The sequence below is a fragment of the Diceros bicornis genome, chromosome 10 (assembly GCF_020826845.1).
Source record: "Diceros bicornis minor isolate mBicDic1 chromosome 10, mDicBic1.mat.cur, whole genome shotgun sequence".
In the NCBI taxonomy this organism is placed as follows: domain Eukaryota; kingdom Metazoa; phylum Chordata; class Mammalia; order Perissodactyla; family Rhinocerotidae; genus Diceros; species Diceros bicornis.
Window position 1 is genome coordinate 79,517,551 of NC_080749.1, and position 26,924 is coordinate 79,544,474.

At 43.1% G+C, this 26,924-nt stretch overlaps 2 protein-coding genes across 5 annotated transcripts in view; both read right to left on the reverse strand.

The window, feature by feature from the left end:
• The window catches only part of MPP4 (MAGUK p55 scaffold protein 4), a 34,505-nt gene extending 21,289 nt beyond the window's left edge, over window positions 1–13,216 (reverse strand). Inside the window, exons 1-9 of the mRNA XM_058549603.1 lie at window positions 13,128–13,216; window positions 11,950–12,071; window positions 9,634–9,711; window positions 7,457–7,537; window positions 6,171–6,302; window positions 5,425–5,506; window positions 4,153–4,238; window positions 2,543–2,614; window positions 1,902–2,098 (exon numbers count right to left, since the gene is read on the reverse strand). Coding sequence (XP_058405586.1) covers window positions 1,902–2,098; window positions 2,543–2,614; window positions 4,153–4,238; window positions 5,425–5,506; window positions 6,171–6,302; window positions 7,457–7,537; window positions 9,634–9,711; window positions 11,950–12,071; window positions 13,128–13,206 — 929 coding nt within the window. The 5' untranslated portion in view covers window positions 13,207–13,216. The remainder of the gene's footprint in view (window positions 1–1,901; window positions 2,099–2,542; window positions 2,615–4,152; window positions 4,239–5,424; window positions 5,507–6,170; window positions 6,303–7,456; window positions 7,538–9,633; window positions 9,712–11,949; window positions 12,072–13,127) is intronic.
• A 6,464-nt stretch (window positions 13,217–19,680) lies between these two features.
• Window positions 19,681–26,924, reverse strand: part of ALS2 (alsin Rho guanine nucleotide exchange factor ALS2) — a 74,094-nt gene continuing 66,850 nt past the window's right edge. For 3 of the 4 annotated variants that reach the window (XM_058549606.1, XM_058549605.1, XM_058549604.1), the window contains 7 exons: window positions 26,753–26,875; window positions 26,070–26,246; window positions 25,160–25,205; window positions 24,887–24,948; window positions 24,197–24,346; window positions 23,860–23,956; window positions 19,681–21,297 (listed from right to left, as the gene is read on the reverse strand). In XM_058549606.1, the coding sequence (XP_058405589.1) occupies window positions 21,259–21,297; window positions 23,860–23,956; window positions 24,197–24,346; window positions 24,887–24,948; window positions 25,160–25,205; window positions 26,070–26,246; window positions 26,753–26,875 (694 nt within the window). In that variant the 3' untranslated portion in view covers window positions 19,681–21,258. The remainder of the gene's footprint in view (window positions 21,298–23,859; window positions 23,957–24,196; window positions 24,347–24,886; window positions 24,949–25,159; window positions 25,206–26,069; window positions 26,247–26,752; window positions 26,876–26,924) is intronic. The other variant, XM_058549607.1, reaches the window with a different exon arrangement.

Sequence of the window (26,924 nt, forward strand, 5' to 3'; positions counted from 1 at the left end):
TGATTTCTCTAGTGTCAGTTTTCTCCTGATGGCTGATGTCAGGCTGCCACCCTGACTCACTGACTGTGGATGTGAGAAGAGGTACCCGTAACGGGCTCTGTTAGCTGGGCCAGCATGGCCTTCACTCCACTGGCCTGGAGCTGGTCTGTGCCCTCGCTTGTCCTCGCCATCTCCAGACCATTCTCCCTCTTCCCTAGAGGCCCTCACTTGGAATATCATTCTCTCACTCTTCTGGTAGCCATCAGATTATTCCTGCTCACCCTCATGCCCTCAACACTGTTCTATCATAAATTTCAATGATTTCATTAGGCATATAAATGCCCCTCCCAACATCCTGGCCTCCTGGGTCCCTGATCTCCTCTATTCCGGTGACCTTCCCGCATTCTGCCTCAGCCACTGCCTCCCACGACACACCCTAGACCTTCTCAGTACGAGTACAGCAGTCTCTCCATAATTTCAATTTACAGCATCCCTCTTTTCTCCCAACACCTCCTGTCTTCCCAACCCCAATAATCTGTTGATGCCATTGGGACCTAGAATCCGTTGATCTTATTTCCTTTCCAATGACCCCTACCCCTCACCTCCCTCCTTCACAAGCTTAAATGCCATGGCCCTTCACTGTAATCAATCCCTTGGCCTTCTCTTGATTTACTGTCAAGTCCAACTCTCTGTCTAATCTGGACCTGCCAGGAAGCTGACCAGAATCGCTTCATATTTATGACTTTTAATTTTAAGAGGACCCTTAATGCCGATCCTACTATATTTACCTAATCCATTTGCTCTGCAGTCCTCATAGAAACTTTTCAAGCTTTTTCCTCTCCCCTTCCCAATCCCTCTGTACCCACCCTCACTCTCAGTTTATGACATTGCTTCTTATTTCGCTGAGGATATGAGTGATTGGAAGAGAACTTCCACAAGCTCCTCCCATATCTCCCACCCTCAACTGTGGCCACATGCTCCGGATTCTCTGCTGTTACTATTACTGTGGGTGAACTGGTTATGATCCTACATAAAGCCTACCCTTTTACTTGTATATTAGATCATATCTCCTTCTGCCAGCTCAAGGACATCGATGACAGCAGTTCTCTTCTCTTGCTCCTGAAGCATAACAATTTTCCCTCTCACTGGACCATTCCCACTAGCATTATTTACCCCCTCTAAGAAAGTTGTCTCGACCTGCACTTTCCCCTCTCACTATTTTTCCACTGCTCTGCTCTGCTTTATACCAAAATGTCTCAAGGAGTTTTCCATGCTCATTGTCATCAGTTTGTTCAGAACCCATTCTACTAAGATTTTGGCTCCACCCCTCCAGTGAAATTGCTTCTATCAAGATCACTGATGAGCTGCATTGAGAAATCCAGTGTCAGTTCTCAGTCCTCTCAGCAGCGGCTGACAGCTGATCAGGACACTATACTGTCTTGATTTTCATCCTGCCTCATTGGTCATTTCTTCTCAATCTCCTTTGCTGGTTTCTTTTCTCCTTCGTGATCTCTTAACATTGGCTGAGCCTTGGACCTCTTTCTATCTTCTTTCTATCTTTACTCACTTCCTTGGACTGGACCTCAGTAGCACAAGGGTGAGTGTGGTGGGTTGAGATTCCGTAACTGAGGTTTCAACTCAGCCTTGAAAGATTAACAGAGGGAGTTAGAACCACCTTTTAAAGTTCAATTCAGTTTCCCAAGTACTGTTCTCTCTTTTCTAGCTGATATGAATAATTTGGTCGCCTTGGCATTTAAGATGCTTAGGACATATTGACAAGCTGACATTTGGATTTATAAACCAGTGTGTGTTCGCCCATCTGCTTGTCTCTATTTCCTCTTAACTGCAATAACAGAAGCCTGAGAAAACATTTTGTCTCCTGATGACTCAGTCCTGAGTCCCCAAGTGATGACTTTTTTTACCTCTTCAGAAGCTGGTTAGATGGGATTAAGCCAGCACAGGTACCAAGGTCTGAGATTTTCCGGGCTTGCCACCAGAGGGCATCATTCTGGTCCACAATCTGGAGGATGTCCCCCTTCTGGAAAGGCAACCCGGCGTCCATGCAGGGGATGGCGGGGTCCTCCTGGGGCCAGTACTCAGTCATGGCACGAACATACATCTGACAGGAGGTGCACAATGGAACCATCAGAAGAGCCCTTTCCCACCGCCGTCAAGACTTAAAACCATTTCTCCCACTCCTCCACCTCCTGTTCCTAACTTTCCTCTCCAACCTCACCAAAAACGAAAACTTCCCTCTTGAACTGAGTCTCAGAGCCATAAAAAAAAAAAACAAAACACACGTTCTTTTAGCTCTAAGAAGTTTTTGCTCAAATGTTCACCATTCTTGGTGTTACTCCTTAACTTTTTGGTACCCCATCTCCTCTTGTGGTATTCATTTATTGATTTGCCTCTCATGTTATCAGTATTGAAAAATACGCAATACAGGATTGAACAACTGTTCAACACATTATAGAGGATAGCACTGTCATACAAAGGATTTAGTCACTGTCACTGTTATTTGAGGATTTACTGTGTGTGATATGAAGGCTCATTAAATTCTTACCATCTTCTGGCAATTAACAGGAGGCTCAGAAACCGGAACCACCTTGAACATGATTGTGCCACGAGACATGGCCTAGAAAACGTCAGAGCGGGAAGAAGGACAAATCAGAGAGTCCACTGGGTTAACAGGGTCTGGCAGATGGAGCTACAACTCAGTGTGTCCAGGTCTAACAGTGGCATCTCCCACAGGGGCGTTTTCAAGGGTTCAACTGCTAAATATCACCACCCAGAAGTAGAAATTAGGAAGAAATTTAGCTCTGCCCTGCTGCAGGGCTCCAGGGTCTCTGGTCTGCTAAAACTCACAGTGAGGCCTGGTCTCTCCCAGGGACCCTCCATCTCGCTGCCACCAGGACCACCCCACTCAGCAAGGTCTTCTTCCCACAGGCACCGTGGAAGGAGATAAGCTCTTGGTCTGACTTTCCCTCCTCATACCTCCGTCAGCAATTATTTCCTAAACACCTATTTCTGCACCAGGCAGCGCAGTCTGATGGGGAAGATGAGAGGCTCCCAAGTCTTCTAGGGGGACTGACAAGCTTCCAAGCTAATGGTGGGATGGGGGGCCCTCAAATATCTGGAGGAGACAGAGAAGTTCTTAACGTGATGGGGCGGTAAGAATCCCCCCGTCACATACACAGAGATAGGCATTGCAGATCCAGAGATTAGCAAGACCTTGAACTCACTCTTAGGAACTGCACAATCCCACTGTCCCGGCAGCTCCACGGCTGGCACCAAAAGGCTGAGGTAGAGGCGTGTGTGTCTGATGGGCAGTCTTTAAGCTCCCTTTGCAGTATCTTGTATACCACTCAGAATCTTGCAGCAGTGATGTGCAAAATATTTAGATGCTTGGTAGATTCCTTATAATACCACCCCTCATGTCAGTCCCTGAGGCACATCTATGAAAATAGAGAGGTTCCCCCAGGAACCCAGTCTGAGAACCACTAGTCTATACAATATATGGTAATCAAGCGCAGGCCCCACACTTGGGTGTGCATGGCGGAGATGAGCAGGGCATACCACTCGGGTATTGACAAGTGGACTGTGATTCAGGCCATGGTTTGAAGGGTGAGAATGAGGACCTAAAAGAGACCAAAGGCTCATATAATCAGGTCATAAATCCCCAGTTCCAACCACCAAGGACAGTGGCAGGGCCAGCAAGGATGTCCCCCTCCCCATATGCTGCCTTCTGATGGCTTCATTCCTACCCCAAAGCTGCCTCAAGGAAGCTGTTAAGTGCATTTTAGCTGCTTAAAAATGTAAGGAGAGCATTTGCTCAGGCTCAGACTCTCCTCCAAAGTCTCACTCTGCCCACCCTGGGCTCAGTTTCCAATGGAGCAACCCAGGTGATGAGGGACCTGTGCTGGGGAACCTGTCAGTCTTCCTGAGGCTGAAAGAGCAGCTTGGGAAGGGAAGGCTCCCAGTAGGGACCAGATCTTCTGGGGGAAATGGGAAGGAGGGGGCCAAGCTACACAGAAACAGACAAGGTCTGGGGACCTGGAGAAAGGAAGCTGCCGAGAGGGACCAAACCCCCTCATTACAGTGTGCACCGTGGGCTGGATAGTTCAGCCGTGACATTGCGCTGAGTCGTGAAGAAGGCAAAGAGGAGACTGTTACCAGAATGTGGATCACTTGCTCAGGGTCCAATCCCTCAACTGAGACTCCATTCACTTCTACTAGTTTGTCTCCAGCGTATAACAACCCTGAGCCAACAAAAACACAAAACAAAGAAGGGAACACAGAAATTGGCAAAAAATAGAGGTAGTTATCCCAAAGCTATTTCTCAAACTCGCTAACACAGCATGCTCTAATGTTTTAAAATTTATCGTGAAATGATAATAATAAAGCAAACTGGTTATTCCTATTTCTGCCACCATCAAAGTGCAGGAGAATTGCATTTTCCACGTTTTTGCCAACACTGGGTGTTAACACTGGGTGATGGTGATATTTTTATTTTTGCTAATCTGATGTAAAATGGAACTGGCACACTGGTAAGACAATAAAAGTAAAGATGTTAGGGCCACGAGTAAATGGTAAACGAAAAGGAAAGGGGAGGGCATTCTTCAAAAGAGAAAATGTGGAGAAATTTGGGGTTAAGGTCAAGCCTTGAGAAATGTGAGAGAAAGAGTGAGCCGTCAGAGAGCGAAGACAAGACACAGAATGACGTCATGGGACAGAAACCAAGGATGATGAAAACTTCGAGAAAGTTCTGGTCAACGACATCAAATGTGCTAGAGAAATAAAAATAAAACTGGGGCCAAAGGAAGGGCCAGCAGACTTAGCACCGAGGAAATCCTTGGGGTAATTACTCTAAGAATGTTGGGGTGCCCCTGGGCCAGGTTCCAGGGTGATGGGCAGTGAGGACACAGGGCAGCAGGTCCAGAACCGCTCGTTTCAGAAGCGCAGCAGGGAAAGGACGGAAATGGGTTCACTGGTAGTAAGGACAAGCAAAGGCTTTTCAAGTTGGGGAAGGGCCGGGCCTTTTTGAAAGCAGAGGACCAAGTGAGGAGTGAAAGTTGGGAATATAGAGTGAGGCCGACCTGGACTCGAACCCTGACTCAAACTGTGACCTCGAGCTAGTTAGTTCTTAATCTCTTTGAGCCTCAGTTTCCTCATCTATAAAATGGCCTAATACTCACCGTATTAGGATGCCACGAGAATGTAAACTAAGAGAACATTAACATAGTGCCCACAATGGGAGGGACTCCGTGGAGGAGGGGAACAGGATTTCTCTGGAACGTTTATTCCTTCCTTCTTAGTAACCAAGCAGCAGAACTTACTCAAGCCCTGACCTTAGTTAAGAAACAGGGGTTTCCCTGGGAAGAAGACTGAACAATCCAGAGTTTCCTATTTTTCTGGTCACACTTGTACTCTGCTGCTCCTGCTTACCACTCCTCTCGACCAGCCCGCCGTGGATGACCCTGGCCACCAGGATGTCCCCTGTCATCTCGTGGCGCTTGATTGTGGCTCCCTGGGGAGACAGTACAATGGGATCTCTCTTTTACCGACCGCGACCGTTTTTCTGGTGGCTTCCCTCAATGTAGCTCTGGTCTTTCAGACGAGGGTATTCATACCAACCAGGACCACACCATGCCGTGGAACAGGAGAGGCCATTCAACTTTGGCCTCCCAAGGTCTTTATTCAATCACATAGACATAAAAGAATATTTAGATCCTTCCAAAGAGAAAGAAAGCTCCCACAATTACAACCTAATCAAAGGGACTATTTGTAGAAAATTCTTAGAAAATCAAATTAATGCCTTCCCATTAATAGAGGAAAAAACTTAGGCAAATACATCGGAATTGAGTGAAATATATGTTCATGTCAAAAAACCAAATAATAAAATTAAAAAATATATGTCTTATTTCTCACAGCTCTTTCAAAAAAGAAAAACACTAAGCAGAAATCTTTCCTAGTGAAAATATTACAATAGGTAATGTGTTTGAAAACACAGGTAAAAGTAGTTAAGACGAGTTTAGCCATTATTATCATGGACTCCCCTCACATTTTCTGAATGCCTCACACTCTATCTGTGACCACAGACAAGACTATTGCCCAAGTAACTACTAGAGATGCCTTAGTTCACAATTAACCATGGTATAATTCTAAATGAAAAGATGAAATGGTTTCCTTACCAGGGGCTGTTGGTTTTTCACCAAACAGACAATCCTCATTGCTTCCTCGCTCTCAGGGATGTTGTCTGGCAGTGGGGGGAGAAGGGGTTCAAAATCTTTCTGAGCCACCGTGTCATGGGCACTGAGCAAGGCCTGCGAGCAGAGAAGGAACAGGAGAACGAGTGTCAGGCAGAGGACACGCCCGTCTGGAAGATGGTGACCCAGTGCTATGTAAGATACACAACCACCACCACCAACACGTCCACGCCAGGCACAGTTCTCAGCATTTCATCTGGATTAACTCAATCTTCACAATACCTGGGAGGCAGGTACATTTACTGTCTCCATTTTACAGACAAAGAAACGAGGCACAGAGAGGCTAAACTACACATAATATATCATTGCATTTCTGCTAAAATGTATTCTGTCGCTTTCTCGTTTCCTAGAAACCCATGGAATCCATGGGGATTCCATATGCTCGAATTACAAAACAATTTTTGTAACATTTTCCCTAATTAAGGCAGAATGGGGGGCAGTAACCAAAACATGTTGCTGGTCTCATTTGTCAGTGACTCCCAAGGGCCTGTGTGGAAGAGCACGAGGAAAAGCAGTTCCCCGAGGTAGGGTATGAACCCAGAGTTCCTTCTAATGGCAACTGTGTTAAATTTTCAAGTCATGGGGTGGCAAGTCGTCATTCTACAGCCCCACCTGAGACTGGTGGATAGAACTATGTTGGAAGCCAGAAAATTCTCCAGGGTTATCTTGTGGAATAAAATTTTTGGCTCGTAAATTCCATTGCTCCAAATGCAGACTTTCTCTTGAAGTTCTAATCTGTTGATAAATTGATCTCAAGCTTTATGGGTAGCATGAGATAGGTTTCTGTTCTGCAATCAAGTGTTCTTCATGTACTCCCTCACAGAGCCAATCATCACTGTACAGTATTTCCCAAATACCTTCACACACTTTATCCAAAACTTAAAATATTCCCAAGTTGGAGAGGAACTTGGGAATCAGGCAACCCTGATTGCCTCCCAGAATTTTAGAGGGACAATGGCTTTGCAGGGGGAAACAGGACACCATAGACTGTGCTGGATGCCACCTCATAAATATGGCGAGCTTGGCTCCACGACTGACGACACTGAGCCAGTCACTTCTGAGCCCCACGTCTTTAAATACAATCTGTTGGTCACCCATGTACAATCACACAACATCTGTTCAGAGAGCACATTTTCTATCACATTTCTTTCTTCTTCCCCACCGTCTGTGTGCCAGACGGGGGTATCGTGGCTATTTCAGCAGGCACTTGCCTTAAAGTGTGGAGCCTGGAGGATGTGTCTCAGCTCTTGGATGTCAGGGGAATTAGGAGTTTCACGTAATATCTCCACTACCTGGTTGGTGGAAAAGCATATATTGTGACATCTTTTAGAATCTTCATCAGCTAGTTAACCTCACCCAGGCTGGATCACAGATATTCTGACCACGACATTGACCTAAGAAAGCTATTATTAAAGCCTTCTTTCTCATCTTTCAAGTCAGGGCCTGGGATCCTTCCTTATTCTTTAAACTTTACTACAGCAGGTAGATCCAGACCCCAGTGCCCCAGTCCTGGCACACCACAGGCGTGGAAGAAAAGCTAACATCGTTTTGTACCATCACATGCGCCAAGGCAACTCCCCTCCAGCAGCTCTACGACAGCTGTTTGCTGACACGAATCTTGATGGGTGAGGTAAGGGATCTGAGTTCCCCAGGTACAGGCTCGCATACCTGAAGAACTCAGGTAGCTTAATCCCACGGGATGCCCCATTCTTCAACTGGAAAAACAGGAATCATAATTTGCATTTTAGGCCTTCTTATTTGATTAGCAATTTTAATGTTTGTTGCAATAAAAAAGTGCTAAACAGAATAAATTCCGATCTCTCTCCTGTGGTTTAGGTGTAGACCTGCTTCCTGACAGGATATAAGACCTTTAATGAGCCCCAAGAATCTTCAGCAGTCAAGCATCATTAATGAAAGCCAGCAGTTTACTATGCTTTACCTCCACTCACTAGGATCACAACTGAATAAAATATTACGTGTGTTTTCCTGTAGACGACTGAGAACAATGTGAGTTGTTGATCACTGGAATTGAGGGTACGTTTTCTTCTTTTTTTTCTATTTCTTTTAATATAGTTTGGGCAATAAATAATAATAAAGTGGATTACGTTTATTCATCCATTCAGCAAACATTTATTGAACATCTACCGTGTGCTATGCACTGTTGTGAGTGATGCAAATACAGCAGTGAATAGTTGGACAAAAATCCCCATTCTAGTGAGGAGACACCAACAACAAATAAAATAGGTATGTGAAAGAAATAGTTTTATTTGATGGTGAGAAGAGTTAAAAAGAAAAATAAAGCAGGGCAGGTGGATAGGGAGTGCTCTGGGGGGACTGCAATCTTAGCTGGGGTGACAGGGAAAGCCTCGGGGAGAAGGTGACGTCTGAGAGGAGACGAAGGAGACGAGGAAGCCAGTCATGGGGCTGTACAGACAGGAGCGTTCCTGACGTAGAGAGAGCGAGGGCGAGGGCAGCTGCAGGAGCACACGGACCAGACGTCCCAGGGGTTCATCTGGCTGGAGCAGAGGGAGAAAGTGAGAGCAGAGAGTGCATGCCAGAGAGGTGGTGGGGCCACACTATGTCCGGCTCTGTAAGAACTTTCATGTTTACCCTGAGATGGGACGTCACTGGCAGGACCTGAGCAGAGAGTGACGTGATTTGACTGGCCTTTAAAGGGGTCTCTCCAGCTGCTGTTCTGGGAATAGACTACAGGGACCGGGGAAGAAGCAGGAGGCCGGGAAGGGGCAGGAGGCTACGCTGCAGCTGTCTGTGCAGGAGATGGTGGTGGTTCACATCAGGTGCTATAGTGGAGGCGGTGAGATTCTGGATACATTTTGAAACTAGAGCTGACAGATTGGGTGTGAGGTGTGAAAGAAAGAGAAAGTCAAAGCCGACCCCAAAGAGTTTTGGCCTGAGCACTGCAAGAACAAGATGTCATCACCGAGAGAGAAAAGGCTGGGAGAGGAGTGGCTGTCCGTCTGGGACAGCGCAAGTTTGAGGGGCCCATTGAACATCCCTCTAAGTAAGATGGGGAGGAGACAGATGGATATGAGACTCTGGAGTTCAGGGAAAGAGCCCAGCTAGAGATATGAATTCAGGAATCATTAGCATAACAGCATCACCCTGTTTACATAGGGTTCATTCAGTCCAAGATTTGGGAAAAAAGAGAAACAGATATACGCCAAAAATGTCATTTTTTTGTTTGTTTTAATTTGGAGAGATAGGCCAATTTTCTTCCTTCCATTAAAGCTCAATTAGAAACACTTATTAAATGCATAATCATTAACCAAACTTCTCCATTAGAGCCTTAATTCATTTAAACTAGCACTGTGAGTAGAATGGCACCACGTTAAAGCTCTACTGTTCTGTGGATCGAAAGTCTCCTTACCTCACAGGATAATGCCTGTGCATGAGGTGTGGCAGGCACGAGCTTCTGTTCCTTAAATTCCTGGAGGCAGTCGTAGACCTGCAGAAGGGCACAGCGGGAACGGCATCATGATGACATGACTGTAGCATTTTGGATTTAAGGCTCTCCAAGGGAAGAAACGGCCGGACAACGGCACAAGCAGCCGAGTAGCACGAGTGTGGTAGCGTTAATAAGTGTGTCTCTAGGCGTCAAAGAGAAATGCACTCAAGTTTGGTGGCCCTAATGCTTCCAAGGCTTAAGTATTGGCTGCCACCAGAAATTGATCTTCCCCAACCAATATCATTGATAAAAAGAAATTCAAACTTTCACTCTTGTTAAACCAAGTAAGAGTGGGGTTTCCGGGAAACCAGTAGGGGTTTGGGGCCAGAGACCTGTAAGAACCTCTGTGCTGGGCAGCTGCTCACGGCCGAAGCTGCATGGCTCAGGCTTCACCAAAGGAACTGAATGAGAGGCCAGGCATGCTACATACGCTTGTTTGTACTCTGCTCTTGTCTTTTGTTTCCTTTTCCTCCCTTAATTCTCCAGTAAAAGTTCATTTATAAAAATTCCAACTTTGTCTCTGCTGACTCTTGGGAATTTCCTTCCACACCAGGATCTAGGGCTGGGCTGAGTACACCAGAGCCTGCCCGGCTCCACAGTGCAGCCCTTAGTCTTATTTCAGGAATCTAGCTTCTCTTACAGATGGAGAAATGAGTCCAAGAGGCCAGCCCAGCCCAGCCCTTCCCCCATCGGATGTGGGATGACGGTGCTTCCCTGCTCTACCTCGGTGCCAACATTCAAGCCTCCCTGGGTGTGATGAAGCTGATGCACTGATGCAGGGAGCACAAAGCACAGACAGCCTCCCAATGGTGAGTAAACCCCCGTTTTAGCTAATCCCAGGAGGAAAAAGTGCCTGGTAGAAATCAGGTGGTTTTTTCTCCCCCCAGCTTTATTGAGATATAATTGACATATAACATTGTGTAAATTTAAGGTGTACAACATTTTGATTATCAGATAGACGCATACATTGCAAAATGATTACCACAATAAGGTTAGTTAACACCTCCACACCTTACGTATTTACCATTTTGTGTGTGTATGTTGTCATAACATTTAAGATCTACTCTCTTAGCAACTTTCAAGTACACAATACAAAATTGTTAACTATAGTCACCATGCTGTACATTAGAACCCCAGAACTTATTCATCTTATAGTTGGAGGTTTGTACCCTTTGACCAACATCTCCCCATTTCCCCCATCCCTGAGCGCATGGCCACCACCATTCAACTCTCTGCTTCTATGAGCTCCACTTTTTCAGATCCCACACACAAGTGAGATCATACAGTATTTGTCTTTCTCTGTCTGACTTATTTCACTTAGCATAATGCCCTCAAGCTTCATCCATGTTGTCACAAAAGGGAAGATTTCCTTCTTTTTTAAGGCTGAATAATTTTTTCCATTGTATATCCCACTCCTGGGTATATATCGGAAGGAGATGAAATCACTATCTGGAAGAGATATCTGCGTGCCCACGCTCACTGCACAGTATTCACGATAGCCAAGACACGGAAAAAAACCTGTGGCCAGCAACAGATGAATGGAAAGGAAATCAAACATTTTAAAACAAGTTCTGTGAGGAATACTTCTTTGCTCATGCTAAATATGATGCCACTTTTCTCTTATTTTAAAGAATACAATATTAGCACGCATCATAAGGCTGACCACACTTCACACTTAAGTGAAGGAAACACCCACATCCCAAAAAAATAACTTCAAAATGATCTTTCTTAATAATAACATTTGTTCAGAAGAACAAATTAGTCAGATGCTATTGTATAGTGCATACAATTTTAGCTAAATTTAAAAAAAGAAGAAATCTTCAGGGTAAAAAAAAAAAACATAAGGTATCTAAACAGAAGTGTAGATATCTCATTTCCCGGGGTTAAAAACCAAAGAGGAATAATTTTTTAAAAGCATTTTTGTTTGTTCTGAGTTGGCCTCAAGGACGAAGGGTTGTAGACGGCTGCTAAAGGTGCTGCCAATGGCCCTTTATGGTGGCTGCTTTGTGGTCTCAGGGGTCTCTGGAGGAAAGGAGTTGGGGGAGAAGAAAGGAGCTACTCTTTTCTGCCTAAGTTAATTCCTTCCTAAGCTAAGAGGTTTGTGTAGCTCTTCTCTGAGGATTGCTTCTAAGAACTTTGTCCAAGTTGAAATTTCTTGCCAACTGACGAGTGACACTGTTGGACAAGTAGATTCTGCCCCCACAGTGAGCAAAGGATTCTGATCACCAGAGTGCTCACCTTTAGCAGAGCCTGCAGCCACGGGGAGTTGAGGAGGTCGTACAGGAGACGCACTCCGTTCACGTCCCGGCTGTAGAACAGATTTAGCTCTTGTAGCACAAGCCTCAGGATTTGGGAGAGACCTAGGCAAGGGAGAGGGCAGAGATGCGAGGTGGAAAGAAAGGCAGGTGAGGATATGAAAGATAACTCAGCTGGGACGTGCCATAGGGGCCTGAGGAGAGGAGATGACACCGGATTTAAGGCCAAAAGATCTGCCTTCAAGCCCTGTTCTGTCACTTACTGTGTGAACTTCAGAAAGTCACCCAACGGTTATTAAACATGCCAGTTTCTTTGTGGCAAAATGAAAACATGCTAGCTTTCCCACGGGGCTGTTGCCAACATGAGATGAAGTAATAGCTCACAGTACACAGACGGAAGACTTGATGAGAGCAATATTGCTTTCCCCTCCCCAGTCTTACTATAAGCTTTTGATTTACTCCAAAATTACCTAGTCGTTTTCTGGATCCTCCTCTAATTCAAACATAGCGTCATTTGTCTTTACCGTTTCTGAAAATTCTTATTGCAAAACTCTAATTCCCAATAGGTTTTTTTCTTTTTAATTTTTTATTTATTTATTTTTTTCCCCCAAAGCCCCAGTAGATAGTTGTATGTCATAGCTGCACATCCTTCTAGTTGCTATATGTGGGACACGGCCTCAGTATGGCCAGAGAAGCGGTGCGTTGGTGTGCGGAACCCGGGCCGCCAGCAGCGGAGCGCGTGCACTTAACCGCTAAGCCACGGGGCCCGCCCAACCCAATAGGTTTTTAATACAAATCTCAGGATTCCGCTGATTAAAGAGACTGAACAGATTTTAGTGAATGCTTGACTTTTTTACAAGTGTTTTCATAGAAATCCCATTTGTTGCAGTGATATTATGAATGTGAACAAGCTGTGAAATCCCACGTTCAAAGAAAACATTGTGGGGTAGGAAAAAAAGAGGTTCTGAATCCACTGTGTTAATTTCTTTCCTTCCTTCTTTGAAAGTTGCTTAGACTTAACACTTACAGACGTGGCAGGACAAGCTCCTTAAAGGAATCACAACAAATCCATCGGAATTTCCGCCCCTAGATTTGATCACATATTTGGAGCGATAGCATAAGGCCTTTCTGGTCTAGAACAGGAATCCAGACTCCACGTACCATTCTTTGGATTGGTGGCTGTGGAAAGTGTCTTGTCCTTCTTGTCTGGCAGACCTGCTCCTTTGTCTGACTGTATCATCCTCCCTGCCCAAGCTTCCAGAAGGAATTCAGAACTAGGGAGCAAATCAACAAACAGCACACAGCTCATTGAACCACACTGGAGTGTATTTTGTATTTTCAACAGCATTTCTTGGACAAGTCAGGCACTTGCTACACACTGGGACCCACATTGAATACAACAGTCCTGCCCTGTGGCGCTTCCTCCCTAAATTAACCACGCCAGCTGTGAAAGAAAACTACTGTTTCATAAAACACCCCTCCTACTCCCCTCTTGTTTTAACAAGTGATGAGTAATGTTATTTTTGTTTATTTTCCATCTCTTTGCCTAGTTGATTTTACCACCACCCAGAGCTCGGAAGAGCCTTCCCTGGCTGGCTTGCCTCCACTCAGGCACCCGGTTCCCTCTCACCGCACCTACAGCTCTTCATGGCGCTGATCACAACTGCAAGACTTACGGGTTACTGCTGAGGCGTCCTCTTAGAGTTTATTTTCTATATTGCTTTAGGTAGGTTTAGTTTCAAGAAACAGAAACCCAAAATAACAGTGGCTTAACACGGTAGAAGTTCATATCTCGCTCCTGTAAAGTCCAGAGGCAAAGACAGCCCAGGGCTGCTAGGGCAGCCTTGCTCCATGAAATTCTCAGAGAACAGGCTCCTTTCAGCTCACTGCTCCACCACCCTGGGTGTGGTGTGCGTCTCATCTTCCTGCTCCAAGATGGTGGATGGAGCTCCAGCCATCGCTTCTACATTTCAGCCAGCAGGATGGGGATTAAGAAAACGAGGGGAAAAAAAAAAAAAGAAAACGAGGGCAAAGGGAATATGCTCACTGCTCTTTGAGGAAGTTTCACAGAAGTTTCCTCTACACAATGAGAAATCACCTCATGCCCTGTATAACTTTCAAAGATCCTGCTGGACTTGCAGATTGCTGAAAAAAAAATGAGTCCAGAACCCAACTTCTTTTTTTAACATTAAACACAAAGCATTTTTGCACAGTTTTAATATACATTGAACTTCCTGGAATGCTACTGCCATAATTGAAGAATGATTTACTTTGTTTTGCGTGCTAAAGCTGTTCATTTCAGAAAATCACGTCATTAATGGTAATGCTGCTCATGGCATTTAGAGCGCCACTACCACGCACCACCATCAGGCTGTATCTGATTCTGTGCTCCAGGCTGCTGCACGCTGGTGGGTTATTTTATACGTGCAAGCATGTGTTACTTCCTCATATCTTTTGGTATAGTGCTATCCCCTATTTACATATTGAAATCTACAATGTCTTATCAACTACATTTAATTTCCCCTTTTTATTATTACTAGGGCACTGTATATATGGATTTTTTTTGAAGCTGTAAGCATCCTAGTTTGGGTTCCCCCAGAATCAGACAGAACAAGGATTCTACTGAGATGATTTGTTTGGAAAGTGATCCCAGGAAACTCCCAGCAGGGGAGTGGAGCATTAAGTCAGGGCAAAGGCAAAAAGCCAGTAAAAGGTATATCAAGCAATTAACCACTCTGGGCACTGTGGAGCTTAATTCTATGAGGGACTAGGGACACGAGAGTATGGGGTTTATACAGCAATGCTGCCAGTCATCGGCGGAGGGCTCTTCTCTGAGAACAGCACCTCGAGCCCTTCCTGTCTGCCGCACGCACACTCTCACACAGCGAGGGCAGGTGCCGGCCGCTGGGAATTGGCCCAGAGTGCACAAAATGGTAAGGACCAAGGGGCGGTGGTAGGGCCCCGACGGCATTTGTTACAGTAGGATAATAAAGGATAAATCAGGGTTAAAAAAAAAAAAAAAGCATTTCCAATTAGTTGTTAAAGACCGGGTTATTGAATCTGACATGGTTGAGAACTGCTATTTAGAACCTAGACAGACTGTGGGACTGAGCCGGGGAGGTTACCAAGAAAAAACAGATCATTATTACGTTGTCTCTAAATTCTAAGGCAGTGAAAAGAGCAACCCAGAAAGCTGCTATGGAATTTTAGACAACTTTCCCTTACACATTCTCTTCTAGTCACACTGAAGTATTCGAGTGCAGAAGATTCTACCAAAACTTGGTATCCTGTGCTTTTGCCTTGCCCACCGCCACTCACCCTGTCCATCCCCAGCTGAGTCAGGCTAAACTCTGCCTTTCCCTGTGTTCCAATATTTGAGCCTCTATTGAATGATCTAGCACAACAGTTGCGTATATGACTCATCTTCCTCCCTAGAGGGAAGCACTTCCAGGGGAGGAGATTGAAAAGGCAGATGGAGTGTCTGCCAAGTCAGAGCAAACAGGCAGATCTGACACAGCACCCTCACGTCCAGGCACCCTCCAAAATCTGCTACCCTACTGCTGTCACCAAATCATGGGTCCTCGGTGAGGCAGTTCACATTAAACTAGTCAACTGCTGTCTGTGCACCGTTAAGGTGGCCCACATTTCTTCCCTGTTTAATGCCCAATGACAGTGTGCTGAACTGGGCCTCCCCATGCAGCAGTCGGTCGCACTGGAGACTACAGATTCCTGAGATGAGCCTCCTGTGAGGGGCTTTACAGACTGTGGCTTCTATGTGAATTTAATTACTAAAATAGTTCCTAATAAATCTATAGCCAACTCCGGGGCTACACAGATAACTAGCTCATATATACTAAAAGGCTCATTTTCTTGGCCGTAAAGGCATAAAGACTAATTTTCATCTCCACAACTTAGGTGAATTCTAAAAACTGTGCTTCCCCGTCATCCTCAGGTTTCTGTGACAAATTCGCTACAGACTGAATTGTGTTCTCCCCAAAATCATAGGCAGAAGCCCTAACCCCCAATGAGATGGTATACGGAGATGGGGAATTCAGGAGATAATTAGGTTTAGATGAGGTCAGGAGGATGGGGCCCTCATGATGATATTAGTGCCCTTACAAGAAGAGACACCAGAGAGCTTGCTCTCTCTCTTCCATGAGAGGACAAGTGAGAAGGAGGCTGTCTTCAAGGCAGGAAGAGGGACCTCACTAGAACCCAACTATGCTGGTACCCTGACTTCCAGACTCCAGAACTCTGAGAAAATAAATTTCTCTTGTTAAAGCCACCCATTCCCTGGTATTATTTTATGGCAGCCCATGCTAAGACAAAAATTCATAGAAGGGAACTCCAGAAAATTATTTTCCCTCCCTCCCTCCAGGGGGCTAAGAAAACTGTTGTGATCTATGGTCCTCAGAGCATTTATCATGCTTCTCTTCTGCATTAACCTGCTTACTGTCCCGCTCCGGTGTGGGCCATGTCTGTAGAGGGTCTGGAGAGTGGACAGCATGCCTATCCTGTTCACTGCCACAGCCTCAGCACCTGTGACAGTGCTTGGGTCATGGAAGCACTCAGTATTCCCAGCTGTTGTTGGGAGGGGGCTGGAAAAAAGGAAGCCAAGACATGGAATAAAAGGGCTGACACCTCCCCAAAGAGTTCAAGAGCAGCTGGGACGTCAGTCCTGAAGGGGAGGCAGCGGGACTCCAGAGGCCTGTGCTCCAGTTCCCCACTTCAGATATCAACCTCCTTCCCTATTAAACTTTGAAACTGGGGGGCTGACAGAGATCTTGGAGATAATCAAATGCATCCTTCATTTTACAGATAAGGAACCTGACACTCAAAGAGGTATTCAGTAGAGTTAACAAGTAGTAAAATCAGAAGTTTTCCTCTTTTGTTTCCATAATTAGTCTGGAAAGATGCTAGTGCCTGGCAAAGACTGATGTCTCTTTCTTGCCTTCCTTTTCATGACTCCTGCACCCACTCTGTCCGTTGAGACTTACCTATTTCTGCTGTTTTGAGAATGAAAATTCTTGACTGAGACTGCAAGGAAGTAAATACCCAACACTCGCAGTTCTGCACTAATTAGTATTGGAAGCATAGCCAGTTCTTATCATTACTTAGAAGCTGCATTAGTGTTACTGATTCCTAAGGAATTGCGCTACACATTAGTTTAAAAAGCGGTGTTTCCATGAACTTTTAAAAATGTTGTGATATATTAAACGCTACATCCCCTTCCCCTATTATGCTTGTTTTTCAAAATAATGCTTTCTACTAGACAAAGCCTGAAACAGCACTTGAAAACTTGATGATGAGAAATGGCTCATACAAAAATGGCTGGCTTCCGGTAGGTCAAAATATTGTTGATTAGGACTAGGACAAATGCTCCATTTTATTCAATCTCCATGACAACTCATTAGTCCATACTTAAGAAATGGCTTCTCAAAGCAAAACCCGCTCTTTTGAAATCATAAAATCCTCCATATAATTTGGGTTACAATGAAAATATTTGTATTAGATTATCCAGAAATATATCTTTAGCTACTAAAACTTGACAGAAAGGCAGACATTTATAGATCTCTTCTGGTAACTGAGGAGCACTCAGCAGGGTCTCTTACCTGCAGGACTGCAAACATGCAATGTTGCTCCCATCCAGAGAAAAGCTTTAGTAGGAAATATTAGTGGGCTATTAGCTGCCAAAGTCACCTCACTGTTCTAGATAAAAATCTCTGCACATCCTCTTTGATTTAATCCACAGAAGCCTAACCCAGCTAACCACTAAATTAATCACAAGCCTCCCCAATCACAAATCTTCTTAAGTATTCCTTGCACTGAAGAGTCTAATTTAATCATTTTCAACCTTCACTTTAGTATTTTCTCTCTCAAATTGCCAGCACATAGTTAACACCAAAAAAGATTACTATTTTTGTTGAATATTTCAGGATAACAGACGCCCCAAAACAGAAAACAGCGGTATTTTCCCCCCTCCCCAAAGCCCCAGTGCATAGCCATGTATTCTAGTTTTAGGTCCTTCTAGTTCTTCCATGTGAGCCACTGCCACAGCATGGTTACTGAGAGAGGAGTGGTGTGGTTCCACAACTGGGAACTGAACCCGGGCCACTGACGTGGCGAGCAGCGAACTTTAACCACTAGGCCATCAGGGCTGGCTCAGAAAATAGCATTTTTTTATTTGAATGAAAGGAAAACCTGTGGGGATACCAGGAGTAAGCCAACCTATTAACCTTATTCATTTTCTCACATTATGGTGAGAAAACAACGGAAGCCTCTTCAGCCAATAATAATGAGGCCTATAAAAACCAGTTCCTTCTGGAAGGCTCCCTACCAAGCCACTGTTCTGAACTTAATAGTCCATCACTATCTCATATTGGAGATACTGCTTTATTTGAAAATTTTATATTGCAGGGAGAGGCCAGTGGGAAAAACCAATGGAAGCAGACATCACAGAAAGAAACGAGAGGGCACTCTGACAGCAAGGCCAAGGGTAAAGGTCAAGGGGCAGCTGTCAGAGGTTTATCAGCCCTTTATCTTAAATTAAACCTATGGCTTTCTTTTGCTCTCCACTGTGGATGAAAATACAAGCTGGGAATGTGATACATTGGTGACTGTTTTGAGCAGAGCATCATGTATCAAAGGCACTTAATTTTATTAAAAGTTGTCATTTTCAACTCAATTTTTACTTTACAAACTTCTAATGCATAATGCAGCCCTGACATGACATCTCTGGCAGCTGTAGTAGGAAAGCACACGGGAATCAGAGTAGGGAGTTTCTAGGCTGGAGTCCCAGATCCTACAGTGAGCCCATTACAGCCACTCCTCGTCTATAGAACAGGGATCCTGGGGTTACTACCTGTGAGCACTCATCACGCCTGTGAAGATCCTTGTAAACTGCCGCACGAGTGCTAGGTATTCCTATGTACAGACATTGGCCTGAAGACTTGGGGGTTTTCCCCCAAGAGAATTGAGAATTTATAATTTTAATATGCTATCTGAAAAGTGTAAGTACAATTTGAAGAATCTAAAGTAACTGGACAGTTTCATTCACCACTCCAATACAAGGATGAATTGTAACGTGTTTTTTTCCAGAATTGAGACGGCCTACCATCATTTGAGAATTTCTCAGGATAACTCAAGTTTTTCTCTGTCTTTCTTCACAATTATCCCTGTCTCTCTCTCTCTTACAAAGTCAAAGACATTCAGTAAATTTGCCTTTTCAAGCCAAATGTGGAATTTGTGTGGGTGTTTATTCAAGAGTCAAAATAATCCCTAAAGGAAATGCAAAGTTTAACATAAACTAATCTTTAAGTGTTGGTCCCTATCCAACAATGGGCAAGGCACATTCTGGTGGAAAGGATTCCTGAGAAGACATTACAACTAGGAGATGATTAACTAAGGCCTAATATTTCTAACCAGAATTTTATAATTTTTTTTAATAATTTTATTTATTTATTTTTCCCCCAAAGCCCCAGTAGATAGTTGTATGTCATAGTTGCACATTCTTCTAGTAGCTGTATGTGGGACGCGGCCTCAGCATGACCAGAGAAGCAGTGCGTCTGTGTGCGCCCGGGATCCGAACCCGGGCCGCCTGCATCGGAGCACACGCACTTAACCGCTAAGCCACGGGGGCGGCCCCCTAACCAGAATTTTAAATCCTTACTCTTCCCTTCCCTGAATCTGTTTAGGAAAAAAAATAAACAGTAACTACAAAAATATGCCTTTTATTAAAAGAAATAATAGATTTCTTTTAAGACCCTTGTCCTCAGGTTATTAGGATCAGAAAGTTAATTTGTTCTTTGCAGGAAAGGTGCTATAATTCTAAGTTTAGGTTTATTTAAAGAGAGCGATCTCTTCAACCCCAGAGGGACCTCTGAGGCCAACAGGAAGAGGCATGGATTACAATGTGGGCAAAAAAATACTAAACCTGGGTTTCTTTTAAATTTTTAGGCTGCCCTGTATCATTTCTTTTGCAATCATAAAACAATTTCATAAAGATGAATGTCTTTTATTACGAAAATTGCTGTTACATTACAGCCAACATTCCGAAACAGTATTTTAATAAACACTTGTCTTGATTATAAAGCAGAAACCATGATCCTTTTTCAAAATTGATTAACATCCGCTGATGTTAACAGCAACCAGGAGGAGACTCCATATGCTCACCATGGTGTGTAGACGAGATGAGGAAGAGCACCTATGTTATTCAAAACAGCTACTAGTGTTACTTGTACAGTGTAAACCAACCACTTACAATAGGACATAAAAAAAAAAGGCAAAAAGCAAAACACTAAAATGTTGAGGTGTCACAACACTTTTGAGATGGGCAAAGCCACAGCTTGTTTCCTTTCTCTTCCCTTCTGTGAGTTCAGTGTGAGGTACAGGGAAGAACCACAACACCAGGTCAAGGAGGGATGCAGTCCTTCGCCTCCATATTCCCAGTCGTGAGTCCTGCTCCCCACACAGCCTGCATGCGTAAGCTCTTTCGGCTCTCATTCACAGGCCTGGGGACACAGCATTTGCACTCGGACAAGTGAGGGTCCATAGCAGCTCAGAGTCAGTGTCTGAATTCCAGTGTATGCACTCTGTGGCACTGTAAGGGAACCAAGAACAAAATTCCCATGTTCTTTTCATCAGGAGGCAGAAGACTCCCATTTGGATGCTTTCCACATTTGGGGTCGGGGGGTGGCAGTCACTGTGTAGAGCCTCTCCCATTATGAATATTCTGGTGGAAAAGCCTAGAAAGAGTTAAAACTGCAGTTTAAAAGTTCATCGTCCCCTTCCCTCAGCAAAGAAGCATGATGCACACATGATTGCAAGGAATTGAGGAAGGCAAAGTGTGGCTACTGTAGTTTCAAGTACAATCTGCTCCTTGCAAAGGGGTCTGGGGCAACTGCAGGCAAACTAGAAAGTCAAAAATGTACATCAACTCCTTGAATGTAAGAAGTTATACTGAGAACTTTGCTTACAACTTCATGTAGCTGGCATATTCTTACTGCAAGAAGGGAGAGCCTCTGTTTTCAATAGTGGATGTGATATTTTGGGAACTTAACAGGCTGGGGACTGGTCTCATCTGATTTCTACCTCCTTTTCAATCCTCCCTTTAAACTATACAGTCTTTTTTTTCTGGGCTCAGGGCTGTGATCATTAGTGAGGCTCAGAAATAACAACCAAAATAATACAATGTCCTAATTTCAACACCATTCGTTTTTGCCACTACAGGAAGACGCCAGATGGTGCTAATACACTCCGTATAGATAATCCAGTTGTCAAGCTGTTATGCAGCCTAGTTAAGCTTCTCACGCTGGATCTGGTAGTAACAAGCCTGAAAAAAAGTTCAAAACAATTTCAAATTTACTTTGAAAGAAATTACATAAACATAGCAAGGCGCATGGGAGTGAGAAAAGGAACCCTCGTTGATACTGAGTGCCCATCAAAATGAGGCGCTTTCATTTTCCCATTTCCTCCCAGTCCCCCATCCAATGTCTAATTTGTCCAGTTGTAATTAGTAGAGATAAAATTTTGTACATTTTCCTCTAATTCTAAAACAAAAAACCAAACTTTTTACAAGCTGTATAATATTCTTCACTAAGACCCTTGTCCTCAGGTTATTAGGATCAGAAAGTTAATTTGTTCTTTGCAGGAAAGGTGCTATAAGCTAGAAATACCATAATTTACTAAGCCACTATAGATTGGACATTGAGACTATGCTGATCATGATAAGGTACCCAAACAACTAATCAGAATCACCTCACATATCTGATCAACTAACAGATGAACTATCATTGCAGACCTAGGGAGTCAGAATCTCTAGGAATATATTTTTTTTGTATGAGGAAAATTCACTCTGAGCTAACTCTTGTTGCCAATTTTCCTCTTTTTTTTTTTTTTTTTGGTGAGGAAGATTAGCCCTGAGCTAATCTTGGCCTAATTGTTAGGCTTTGGCTAATAATTAGCCCTGTGCCCATCTTCCTCTATTTTATATGTGGGTCATTGCCACAGCATAGCTTGATGAGCGGCGTGCAGGTCTGAGCCCAGGATCCAAACCTGTGAACCTGGGCTGCCAAAGTGGAGTGTGCCGGACTTAACCACTAAGCCACTGGGTTGGCCCCTAGGAATACATTTTTAAGAAGCATCCCCAGGTGATTTTGAAAGTATCCAGCTTTGGGAGTTACTCATACTACCAAGAACACCTCATCCAGATAATACATAATGTTTCCCATTCTTATTCCCTTAGAATAAATCTCCAGGAGTGGGATTACTCAAGCAAACTCCACAAACATTTTTGATGTTGCTGATATCGATGTTAATAACAACTGTTCTCCAAAAGAGTGATTGCTATTTAATCCATTATCAGCAACGTGGGAGTTAAGGGATTTCACTCTAAGCCACCAGCACTGGGTATAATTTTAAAACATTTTTGCCAATTTAGCAGGCACAAAATAGCACCTTGTTTAAATCTGTAGTCCTGTAAGTTTCAGTGAGGCTGAGCATCTTCCTACAGATAAATGTATTCATTCAGTTTCTTCCTTGGTGATATGTTTAGAGATGCTCTTCATACAACAGAAATACTAATAATGTAAGTCATTGGTGGCCAATATTTTCCCTAGTTCCCACCACCTTTTCAGTTTAGTTAATAGAAATGTCAATAATATTTAAGTTGAAAAGTTTGGGCCGGCCCCGTGGCTAATGGTTAAGTGCGCGCACTTCACTGCTGGCGGCCCGGGTTCGGATCCCGGGCGTGCACTGACGCACCGCTTCTCCAGCCATGCTGAGGCCGCGTCCCACATACAGCAACTAGAAGGATGTGCAACTACGACATACAACTATCTACTGGGGCTTTGGGGGGGAAAATAAATAAATAAATAAATTGTTAAGTTGAAAAGTTTAAAAAGTTAACCCAAGCCAGAAACCTAACATCAAATTCTAGTTTCTCATTTTAATTTGCCTGTCTTTCCTCCTCTTTCTTCTTCTATATTTAAACCCTAACACATCTGTAATTTGCTATGTGGGTGATTCTGCCCTCCCTGCAAAACTGCTAATAAACTATCCCAATATTTTGACCATTTATTAAATAATTCCTCTTTTCCACTTTTGTGTTTGAAGTTTCCATTTTCATATGTGAAATATTTTATTATAATATTATCCATTTTATTATAATACTGCCTGTATGGAGGCTATCCCTTCCATTTAGGTATTTGTCTACTCGTGCGACAGTAACATACCATCTTAATTATTGCAATTCTATAATATTTTACTAACTGGCAGAGTGGGTCTATTCTTGCTCTCTTTCTTCACAAGTGTTTTTGTCATTTTCTATTGGCTGTTCTTCCAATGAACTTCAGAATGATTCTACCAAATTCCAAGACAAATCAAGGCAGGGGAACTGAAATGACTTTCAACAATCCCTAGAGAGCACCAGATCAGAGAACTTCATTTGCAACCTACTGGTTATAGTAAATACATGGAAAGAAAGACGATGCAATTCATATTCATTACATACATACTGACTTCTGTGTTTTACCTTAGTTCCATGAAATAGCTCTATTGTTGGATACTCTTTCGGACAATAAGAATCCTTTTTGTTTCTTTTCTAGAGTTATATTTATACAGAAAGTCTGCATTTATAAGCATTTGTAAGAATCTGAATGATCAATTTACAGGGAAGATTGGGTAGTGAATAATTTGCTTTAGAATTCTGAAGAATAACTGACTCATTCTACTTAAATATACTACCATATTTTAAAATATTAACAATGTGTGCTCTAAAGGCACTTAATGTTTGCTTTAAACTTTTACATAAAGAAGTGGTTAATAACAGATTTATAATTTGGTAAATCAAAGACAAATTTTAAGATAAAAAATAATAACTAATACCTGAACTTACCTTCAAGGTGGTGAACATTATACCCTGTTCCCCATGCTGAAGATATGGGTCCATGAGGTCCTCAATGAGGTGCACCTCGGAGCCTAAATTCCTAATCCTGTCCCAAAGAGAGAAAGATATTGAGCTATTTATGCTTGTATGTGCATCCTCCATTTGAATCTATTTGAGAGGAAAAGAAAGAACAGGTCAACAAAGAGGTAATACCGTAGTGGGACGCATTAACAGAGTGGATTTTTTTCTAATGGGGGAGCATACTCCTGTCATCTGTTCAGAAAAAGCAAGGGGCAGACGTGTCAAAATAATGTCACTAATACTAAAGTCAGAAAAGATTGGTTACCTGGCCCGCAGCACCACATATAAGAAAACAGGAAACAAGTCATCCATGGACCATAGGAAGTCTTCCTGAAGCGACGCCAGGACGCTCTGAGAGATCTCTTCAAAAGCCTGCTGGATGACGTTAAGTTTGTCTGATGGGGTAAATGTTGTGCTGTTGTAAAAAAAGACAAAACATCCTATAATTTTCTTTATAGGCTCATTTGATATTAATTTTGTTATAATATGCCCTCCTGGGGCCCATGTGCCTTAATTTGGACACATCAGGCCACCCTGGAAGGGATGACCTTTGTAATCCTATGGTTCTTTGAGAAAGGGAGCCTCCAAATATCTATGGTCCACAGGGGAGAATTCACTAAGTCACAGATCATCTCCTTTTACCCATGTGGAATCTTACTTTCCTAATATATGCTCTTCTCTGAGTGAGAAGTTTGGTTAATTTCCATGTGGCTAAAGATGTGATTAGGTAGATAAATTTTTGGGTAGGCTCTTCACCACTTCGGAAAATGCAACGGCCTCCTCGAGTACAAAGTAACCACAGTGTCTCAGAAGAGCCTTCTCATCTCCAGCTGAGTCTGACAGCCCCTGAGAGCGAAGGGGCACTTAGAGCTTAGGTAAAGATAAGATCTCATTCATATCTTCATAGACTAACTACACTTCGATTTACGTGATTTTTCAACAAATCAGAGATTACCTGATCTGCTGTAGACATTCTACGGCTGAGGCAAAACAAGCATCTTTTGTGGTTGGCAAAACCTGCAAAAAAGAATTTACGAAGGTAAAGAAGAAAGCTGTCTTTTGCAGTAACTATAAAAATAAATGATACCAATGGCAGAGTGCTCGCCTCTGATGAATAACTCACGCTTGGGTACTATTCTACCAAAATAAAATGAAAAGTTTTTGCTATCTCGAATTGCCCACACCAAAAGAAAAGCCTATTTGCTGAGAAAACTAAAATCTACTATACCTTTTTACTCTCTCCAAGGATTGACAAGGTCACTGGCCAAAATTTCCTACAATGGAATCCATAAATTGTTAATACAAGTTGTTACTTATGATAGATTAATCCCCATAAAAACAGTTGATGGCTTTATTGGCTTCCCTGTCCCCACTTAAAATAACTATTCCACAGACAGGTTATGTTTTAATAAACATTCCAGAAATAATTTAAGAGTTCTATCCTGTCCCTAAGGGATCTGTCATTCTGTACTCCAATAACCCCACACATTACATTTTGGTCAAAATCTTTCCTTTACTCAGTTTTATCTCATTTTTACCATTAAATTATTCCATTGAAAAAATCCACTTTCCAATTAAGACTTATTCACTTTTTTTGATAGCACATATATGTAATTATTGGGTGGTGGGGGTGATCAGCTTTATCACAGCACTACACAGAAAGCATAATCACTCAATATTTCTCCAGAATAACAAGAAACAATGCCTTACAACAAAAAGAGCACTTCTAAACTTTTAAATTAGAAATTGTAGATGGAGAGGGAGGGAAGATGAGACAGGAAGGAAGAATGCCAAAGACTAATACAATTAACTTTTTCTGAGAATGTGAATGTATGTATTTTGCTTTAAAAAACTGCAGAATACCAAGCAGGATAACTCAAATTTAATTTATATATAAAATACACACATACACACAAATAAAAAGTACGATCAGAAGAATAATTAGGTTTCATACCCATCTCCAAAAATTCTCAGAAATAGATTATTAAATATCACTATTGTGCTAAATGAGACAGATATGCAAATAAGTAAATTGCAAATCACATATATAATTAGATACCAAAGTACCAAATCCCTGATAATGCTGTTGGCACTTTAAATGAAAACCATTAGATTCCCCTCATAACCACTGTACTTACTTCTGTACCCCAAGGAAGCCCAGAAGAGCAACATCTGGCTGCTTGTTGAGCCGCAGAACACATTCCCAGTAAACGTCCTCCTCACGGTCGTTATCCAGGGCATACAGCATAAACAGGGGCGGGTAAAGCCGAGGGAGCAGCACAGGAAGCAGTAACCCAGAACTTGTTACCACGTAACTACAAGATATTGGAGTGTGTGGGAGAAACATTAATATAAAAATTGAATACAGAATCAAAGAGCTTCAGTTTCTAGAAGTTGAAAGTAAAGATGGGAAATTTTGAGTACAGAAGCAGTTACTCTACTTTTATATGTGAAGTTAACACGAGGAGCTTACCTATGGCCCTAGAGTTTTGTCTTGGACCAACTGTGAATTCTTTTCATTAACTCAAAATCTAACTGGAAGCCTACTCTGTTTCCATCTTAAGGCTGATTTCCTCATCCTAGGTCAGCACGTTTCTCTGCTCGGCAGCCTTTGTGCCCAGTCATGTGTGGTTGTACTTTCACGGGATTTGGCTAAGAGAAATTGAGACCTAAAGGACCCTCAGAGATCACCTAGTCCAACCACATCGTTTTAGAAATAAGGAAACAGATCTAGAGAAAACAACTTTTCCTTGGGATTCTTGGGATAAGATCATGTAGTCCCCACCCCCTTTTTTCACTATCTCCACTCAACCCCATTTACCCTGGCTCAGGTGATTCGGATCTGGAATCTGACTTTCCAGTGCAAAAGGATTTCCTTTCAGTTGGCAGAGGAGCAGAGAGAGGAATTGTGCTGCCCTCTTCAGGAAGCTCAGGAAATAAGAACCTAAGGAATAATAAAAAATGTAACTCTACAAGTATACCTCTAGAGTGGC